General features: G+C 44.2%; 1 protein-coding gene across 1 annotated transcript; it reads right to left on the reverse strand.

Annotated features, from left to right (window-relative positions):
- Positions 1-835: 835 nt before the first annotated feature.
- LOC144525794 (uncharacterized) lies at positions 836-8,319 on the reverse strand. Its single transcript, XM_078262858.1, has 2 exons — positions 8,229-8,319; positions 836-2,808 (listed from the first exon to the last, which is right to left on the reverse strand). The coding sequence occupies exons 1-2, from the start codon at positions 8,317-8,319 to the stop codon at positions 836-838; spliced, it is 2,064 nt and encodes a 687-aa protein (XP_078118984.1).
- Positions 8,320-8,986: the final 667 nt, after the last annotated feature.

Consider the following 8,986-nt stretch of genomic DNA (forward strand, 5'->3'; position numbering starts at 1 on the left):
ACAACGAGATACACATAACTACTTGTGTAGGTACATTAATTCAAACAATAACATGTCTTTTAAAAGATCTCTACAAACCTACACATTACAAAATAAACTTACGTTAATAAACTACTATCCTATACCGTGATATTTAATATAGCCTAGCTAAAGACCAATAGACCTCTCTCTCTGCACAGCTAAACAATTAGCCCCCTAGCAAGCACGCTAGCTTACTAGCCAGCCAGCCAGCCTCTAAATTAGTAAAATGTAACAACGTAATGTTTAATTCATTCTTGTCAAATCAAAGGAAAGCATGTTGCTATCGCCAGTTGAGTGACAATTTAGTTTGGCAAATTTTCTGCAACCAGTGTATGATGAAGGAATGTTGGGTGGGTGAAATTAGTAAGCTAATGTTAGCTAACGAGCCAGCTGCCGGCCATTCGGTCGCTCCCACTATAGGGAGACTTCTTTGCCGAGAGAACGAAAGAAAGACGCTCTCAAGTTGCATCATGGGAAATGTAGGAAGCAGAGTTTTTGGACCCATACCATGGAATAAAAGTGAGGTTATCTTCACCTCTGCTGCTTCAAATTTGGGCGCTCCAACTTTATGGATGTGTAATGCAAAGTCACTGGAGTAGCCCTTCAACAAATCCTGTAATGCAATTTGACGAAGCATACTTGTGACTACTAACCTGGCCAGTCAGTGTGATCTGTTGTATAGGACTAGATATCACGATCAATTGAGTGATGGCACCCTTTGTGTTGTCAAGTGGGCGCCCTCCTTCTTAGGTGTTTCGCTGATAGGCCCACGACACCTCCAGAGGGTTTAGCAGTGAATCCCAGCTTCCCAGGTTCACTCCCTAGATGCCATCAACTCACTTGAAGGCCCAGGCGAGGCCGTTCTTTTTATCCACAGCCACTGGCTCCCCTTTTCAGCAGCCCTGGAGAGGTCTTTGACTACCTGACGATGGGCCTTCCCACGCACTCCCATCTCCCTGAGTAGCCTAGATGTTGAGGTGGCTACGAACCCTCTGCAACCTACTTCCACTGGACATACCTTCGCATTCCAGCCTTCTTGTTGTGCGTCGGCTGCAAGTTCAGCGTACCTCAGCCTTTTCCGTTCATAGGCCTCCTCCACTGCACCCTCCCAGGGCACGGTGAGCTCGATGATGTAAACAAGCTTGAGCAAGGCTGACCACAGAACAAGGTCTGGTCGCAGGTTGGTAGCTGCGATCTCAGCTGGGAAGCAGAGTTTCTTGTCCAAGTCTGCCAGCAGCTTCCAGTCTCGTGCTCTGACCAGCTGCCCAGTGTCTGGTCTTACAGTGATGAGGCTGGCTTGACCCTCGCCCTCCCAAACAAATGGTATTGGCCGCCACCGAGATGACGGGGGAGGAAGGGCATTCACACTTGTCCGTCGACTTTCCAGCACTGCTGCAAGACACTTAAGGACCTGGTTGTGTCGCCAGGTATAACGGCCTTGGGTGAGGCTGGTCTTGCAGCCCACTAAGATGTGCTTCAGTGTTGCTGGACTTGGACATAGAGGGCATGTGGGGTCTTTGGCATACCACTGGCTTAGGTTTGCGGGGGAAGGCAGGACATCGTAGGCAGCCCTGATGGTAAAGCACGCCCTGAATACCTCCGTCTCCCACAGCTCGTTCCAGGAGATCTTCCTCTTCTCCACTCCGTTCATGTCATCCACTGCCCTTGCTTTGCCTGCGCCACAGCTTGGGCGCACCTTCTTGCTTCCAACCTCCCGACGTACCTCCTGGACCACCAGCTTGCGTCTTTGAAATGGTGGAGCCTTGCTCCACGCTGGTGTACTGACCCCAAGGCCAAGACCACTCCTCCCCTCCCGCACTCGGCCCATGTGTCTGAGTGCTGCCTTTGCCTGCTCAATTGCAGCCAATGGAGTCCACTTCCTCCCGGTGGCCAAGATGGGGGTAGCTTGGGCTACAAATGGATCGCTCGAATCCAGTAGCATCATCTCGAGCCTGACTTTGGCACACTTGTACTCCTCTGCCAGGCTGGAAATGGGCAGGTGTAACATCCCTTTGCCGTAAAGCCCAATGCTGCTGAGGCACCTGGGAAGGCCAAGCCACTTCCTTACATATGAGCTAACCAGTCTCTCCAGCTTTTCCACCTTTGAGAGCGGGACTTCATAGAGGGTTAGCGGCCACAGGAGACGTGTAAGTAGTCCATACTCCATGCACCAGAGCTTCAGCTTGCCAGGAAGCAAGGTTCTGTCGATGTTCTCCAGGCCGCTGGCTACCTCCTTCCTGAGCTGTTCTACTTGCTCTTTGTCTTTAAGGGAGGCATCATACCACCGACCTAGGCTCTTCACAGGTTTGACAAAGGTTGTGAGAGCTGCTGGTACCCTGAAGTAGTCAAAGGCTGTCCACAGGAGGCTGTGAGGGACTGAGCCAAAGGCATTCGTGAGATCCAGGAATACCACGTGAAGATTTGTTCCCTCCTTTTTGGCGACCTGGATCTGATGCCATATGACACTAGCGTGTTCTACACAACTGGAGAAGCCTGAGATGCCTGCTTTCTGGATTGACGTGTCAATCAGGTTGTTTCTTTGCAGGTATCCTGCCAATCTGTGAGCAACCACGCTGAAGAAGATTTTTCCCTCGACGTTTAGAAGGCTGATCTGGCAGAACTGCCCAATCTCTGATGAGTCCTTTTCCTTGGGGATTAGAATCCCTCCGGCTCTCCGCCAGGACGTTGGTATCTCCTTCTTTTGCCACACAACTCTCATCAGCTTCCAGAGGAATCGCAGGACATCTGGTGTGTTTTTGTAGAGCCTATATGTAACTCTGTTGGGACCTGGAGATGATGGAGATGATTTATACCAGGGAAGGCCAAAGTGATAAGAGAAGGAAAAGATCAGTGTATGAGTTTAGCTTTTTCTCTGCTGATCTGGGGAAGCTTTTGTTTTGTAATCCATTACTGTGTGGTAGATTTAAATCTCAGTTAGTGGTGCAATCCACTTTGTGATTCAGGCCATTAAAAAGGGTGTTTTTATGTTTGATACAGCTTTTGCTGTCTGCAGCTTTAAATGATGCATTCATTTGTGTTAATCCATGCATCAGTGAGGAAACACGAGTGCTACCTTCATACTGCAGGTGCTCACAGCTCAATAAAGGTGGAGTAAGTAGATCTGTATATATACACCACACTGTTCTGTTGCTGTTTCATGGCTTTTTACTCAAGGACTTCTTCCACAGCTTCCAGCTACAGGTCCTTTTTCCTGGTAATGCTCTACTCGGCAGGATGACAAACGCAGAGCTGTAAATCCGGGTCGGAGCTGTGGTTTCCATGTTGCCACCTCTCTGCCCAGGAGAAGATTTATCCTCTAAATCGAGCATTTATTTATTTATCTACCTGTACTCTGTGTGATTTGTTCCAAGGCCTTCGCTAACGTACTTTAGCAGCGGCGCTAAAGAAGACGGATGGGATTGATTAGCATCACCTGGAGCTCTGCCACCATCACCACGGTTACCGGGGAATTATTATTCTTCAGTTCTTTTTCCACCCTCTTTTGTTTATCAACTTTTCTTATTTTTTTTCAATTACAGCTCATTCTGTTAGTGTTCTCCTTTTGTTTTCAAGAGTGACTTTACATGTGCACTCCAGGTCATGATCAGGGTTATGGAGTATTCTGCGTATGTGTATGCACTCATAAACATCATACATGGGTTTGACAAATGTGGAAAAACCTTAGTTTCATATGTATCCAGATTATTTATTGTCTGCCATGTGCATCTTCAACTTATGTCGTAGTCATATAGTATTTATTTATTCAGTTAAATACAATAGGATGATAACTAGGCTACCAATATAATAATAATAATAATAATAATTCACTTGAAAGTGAAAGGTGTTCTGATTGAGTAACCAAATCCAGCAGTCAAACAGTCAGAAACCAAATGGGTTCATCCTCAAGATGCTGAGAGATCTGAGAACAGAAATGACACATGTTGTATTGTTTATAGTTTTGGGTATTTTATTTTTTTATTGCAAAGGTAAATCGTTTTATGACATTTCAAATATGTAGTCCAATATACATTAGAATTCAGGTAATGTTGTAGAATGTGCTTTGGTGTGTGTTTTTGCCCTATTAAAACTCACGCTCCACTAGTCCGTCCAGCTATTGGACAATTTTGAGTTGTCCAAAGTAGCTTAGGCTTCAACAGAGCAGGATGTGGAGCAACAGTTTTTCTGACCGCTGATTGTAGACTGTATTTTTGCTTATAAGAAAGTCAATTTTAGCACAAGGTCAGTTTTTGGATATCCCACCACTGTACTGTATATGGATACCCTTATTGTTTATTTTCTTCTTTTTTTTTAACACATCCGTGGAATAAACCTTTTTTTCACTTTCTACCAGCCTCGTTCTTCGGATAGCCTTGCATGTTGAAGTTGGACATGGTGATCTACATGAGTCAGAACCCTTTACATCAGGGGGCTTCAACAGGGGGCCCTGGACCCCTAAGGGGTCCTCAGAGTCAAAGCAGGGGGGCCTCCAAAATATTGTTAATCTTTTAAGTTTTTTTCAAAAATTAAAAAGTCTTAACATAAATCCAACACATTGTTAGAAAATATAAATCCCCACTGATAATAGGCATACTGGCCTATAGGGTAGTCAGTCTCTAAGGCAGCTATCCACAGATACAGTTCATCCTAAGGATTCAATGTGCTACATGCATGCACACACTTTTTAACATGAACATGTGCCAGCCCAGTTCAGAGATAGACACAGACAGATTAAACATAAGTTTGCCAACAGCACCCATAGCCCTACTGCTCACAACATAATGGGGTATCTCAGTTAATATTCATGAATGTTCTTGGTATGTAGCCTACATATCTAAGAAATAATATTAAGACATTGAGTGAGTTTCGTGTGGGACCAACTTTATTTTTCAGAATTAAAGCATTCTTTTGGAAAATGCATCCACTGAACTTGTGAAAAACTTTGTGAAAAGGTATTTTTCATTGCATGGCACTAAATGAATTATTTGGAACTGCTGCCACAGGCAAGTTATGGTAACACTTTACAGTAAGGGTACATGAATTATGAATTCATGCATGAATTAATTCATGATTTGTGCATTACTTCATTCCTTTATATCTTATGAATCATCAGGAATTGACATGAGTTCATAGCTTCTCATTCATGACTTCATCCACGAACAACACATCAACTAAAGCATTAGGCTACATCATTATGCACAAGTTGTGTTCAAATCAGAATTTGCGCAGTGATGACCACATTTTTTTGCAGAAAAATAAATAATCATGCTGTCAGCTTAATAATTCATAATGATGTGCCCACGTACCTAATGCTTTATTTGTGTTGTTCATGTATGAGGTCACGAATGACAGACTATGAGCACGTCAATTCCTGATGATTCATGGGATATTAGGGATTCGGTAATACCAAAATCATTAATTACATAATGCATAATAATACATAGGCCTACATCAATTAATTAATGCATGAATTCATGATAATTCATGTACCTGTACCGTAAAGTGTTACAAGTGTTATTCAAACCAACAACACACACACACAAATGTTGAACATGTTAAAGATTGCAGCTGCTTAGCATTAGAATTTTAGCAGTGGCACTATGAGCAGTTAGTTAGCATGCTGAAGTTAGCATTTCCCCTCAAGCACCGCTGTGCAGCCTCACAGAGCTACCAGCATGGCTGTACAGTACACTCTGAGTCTTGTTGTCCTGAAGCACATTTATCTCCATTTTCTTTCTTTTTTTGTATCTTAGCAGCCAGTTTTTCTCTTCTTCTCGTGCAGTACCAACTTAGTTTCTCTTCACCTCCTTTTCTCTCCTAATCCCCCTACTCCCGGGCGTTGCAGCACGCTCCGACAGCACATAATCATGGTTTATGTTGCTGTTCCTAAGTGGGAAGCAGAGCCAGGAGAAGGTTACAAGGACAGCAGAGTAAAGATGGAGAGATGGAGGGTCAGAGAGGAAGAGGGAAAGAAAGGAGATGTGATGGCGAGATTTATTTGCTGGCTCTGCAGACTGGATCCAGCTGAATCCGGAGGCGAGCTGCAGCACTGAGAGCGCTACACAGACAGCATCTGATTTCCAGGAAAGCAAAGTGGGACTTGGAGAGGCAGAGAGAGCAGCAGCCGGGCATTCAAACTACAATCTGATTTGCTGCCAGTGTGTTTTTCATCTCTTTCATACCAATTTCATCTCCTTTCCATCTTTCTACACCCACAGTTCACATTCAGGTTGCACTCCTAGCTTCCAACCGCCTCTGTGGTTCTGGCTCCGGTGTGAGGTGAGTCAGTAGATGGGGTGTAAAGAGAACGCAGGGTTTGGCCTGACATTAGTGCCAGGAGAGGCCTGCCTCACAGCCTCACAGCCTCACATCCAAAACCACTGATTCATCGACGGAGAAGCCAGCTAAGAAAGCACTTTCCATAAATGCAGGATCACAGTTACATCTATGAGCATTCAGGCAATGAGAGATGAGCGAGATCCAGCAACCCCAAATCGTTTCCTTATTCCCATTAAAACCTTCAAATCAGATTAAAGGAAAGAAAGAAAGGAGGAGGGAGAAATGGCGATCGGAGCTCCGGCATTTTCTTGATTCGGGGCAGAAAATCCTATTTCATGGTGGTGTGGAATTCCGTTCCAAAAAAAAAACAACAACGTTTTATCGGCTCCCTCATCTGACTTGCTGAGGGATTTCTTCTAATCTATCTCTCTCTCTCTCTCTTTCCTACTCTCCAGCTTCCTCTCTCAGCCTCTCTCTCTCTCTCCCCCAGCGCTTCGGCAAAGAGCTGAGAGCGCAGAACAGCAGACAATTCACTATTCCCAGGCATTTGTTTTTAATTTGCAGTCATTGAAGGCTTGCCATCGTGTCTGCGCGGGTTGATTGTATTACCAGGAGATACAGAGTAATTGGGGAGATTAAAACCTCCTCCTCTTATTTGATAGTCTTGCAGAAACCAAGGAATGTCCATTAGGCCCTTGAATGTTGATTAGAGAGACAAATCTGATGTCCAGATAGCTGATGATAGGCGAAGTGGATTTTCCTGTAGAGTGCTGCAGTTAAGTGTTTCACGATGTCACGCAGCGCTCATTTAAAAAGAGAAAAGAAATGGGGATTCGATTCGGATGACATGATTATAACGTCATGTGGAGCCATCAGACTTCTGGAAGAGCATCACAGGAAGGATGGTCACGGCTATAAGATGGAGGGGAAGTTACAGTTTTGTCTGATGTATGGCGCAGTCAGATGCTAAAAGATGAGGGGAAAACATATGATCGCCTCCTTCTAATTCAAGTTGTAGACATCTTGTGAATGCCAGGTTGTCTTCACGTCCTAACAAAGTCCTCAAATGTCTTGATGTTTGATTAACTGAATTCAAGGCCTCAAAAGTCTTTGGATACACCCATTGACGAGGACTTCCAGCTTTTTTCCTACCAAAATCCTGTGTTTTGCTTGACTGTAGAGCCACTTCTATCTGGAACTCAGCCTTAAAGCCGGGGTATACTTAAAACATTAAAAATGACTTCGTAGCAAGTGCGTCTGACCATGTCTAAAGGAAAAAGTGTTTATGGCTTTTGCAAAATGTCACATATGAAGCTCAGCGTAAATTCTTTCAGGAAGACTTCTAAACTTCATCCACCTCTCTCTCTTCCTAAGACTGATCAGCTGTTTCGAGGTGCTCACTTTTCAGTTATAGCGTAACTCTCGCCAAAATGCAACCTAGGGTCTTTTTGTGAATGTACCCGAGTCAAACTTTAGTTTAAAAGCATATTTAGGACGGAAGCGCCACTTTTAAGATTGACCGTATTTTTGTTTTTCGGTCAAATGGCCTTTTGGGAGTGCTAGGGGCACTTTTATAGCCTCAAAATAGCTATTTTTAAAACACTAAGAAGGCTCGACACAACATGAGACTTTGCTCCAAGTATCACCAGGGACTCTACACCTTAACTCCACCGGTGACCAAGGGATATACTAAATCTGTGGCTACTTGTTTTGATATTGACTCGTTTTGACTGCCGAGGTGGTAGCGACCGGAAACAACAAGAGCTACGGTGAGTTGTTCAAAACCTTTCTTTTTAGTAAACTCTGGGTACCCAAACAATGTTCTCAAGCTGGAGTTGATGTGGATCTGTTCTTCTCGCTGCTGCTGCCCGTTGTCATTTTAGGCAAAGCATGCAACTCCTCCCCTTCCACGTCCAATCATTGTCACCCACGGCACCCTGGGTCCTCCTCTGGCAGACCGCTCCCGTCGGCTCCTTCGGTCCAGTCATCGGGCTCCTTCACCACCACCACATGTGTCTCCATCGGGGTGATATGCCTTGGTTTTTCTACCCCTTTAAAATTATTTTTATAATGATGGAGTCTCATCTCCAAAGTCTCTGTACATTTCATATTATGCATATGTACAAATAAACCTTTGCATATTTGCAACAAAGTCTCTTCTGATTGAATTAAAAGAAACCTGTCATCATAGAGCAGGGTGTGATGGGATAGCCCCACATCATCACATCCCCTTCACCATACCTAGAGATTGGCATGGTTTTATTTCAGTTAGCCTAATAGCTGGTTTGATTTGCATTGAGAGATGATTTTATGGAAAGTACCCCATGCCAATCTCTAGGTATGGTGAAGGGGATGTGATGATGTGGGGGTATGGTGAAGGGTATGTGATGATGTGGGGGGGCTATTTTAATTCCAGAGACGAAGGGAACTTTATCAGGATCATAGTATCCTGGATCCATGAAATAACTGGCCTTTCAAAATAACAATCTGCCTGCCTCTATGGGAATTTAACAGAGGGGTGTACTGACTTTTGTTGCCAGCGGTTTAGACATTAATGGCTGTGTGTTGAGTTATTTTGAGGGGACAGCCCATTTACACTGTTATACAAGCTGTACACTTAATACTTTACATTGTAGAAAGCGTAATTTCTTCAGTGTTGTCCCATTAAAAGATATAATGAAATATTTAC

This window comes from Sander vitreus, chromosome 11, assembly GCF_031162955.1.
Source record: "Sander vitreus isolate 19-12246 chromosome 11, sanVit1, whole genome shotgun sequence".
Taxonomy (NCBI): domain Eukaryota; kingdom Metazoa; phylum Chordata; class Actinopteri; order Perciformes; family Percidae; genus Sander; species Sander vitreus.

What these genes read in the sequence shown, in the direction of transcription:
- LOC144525794 (XM_078262858.1), bottom strand. Translation starts at nt 8,319, where the DNA reads ATGGAGACACATGTGGTGGTGGTGAAGGAGCCCGATGACTGGACCGAA. An exon ending in AGAGGAGGACCCAGGGTGCC is followed by an intron (nt 2,809 to 8,228) that starts GTGGGTGACAAT and finishes CATCATCTCCAG; the next exon opens with GTCCCAACAGAGTTACATAT.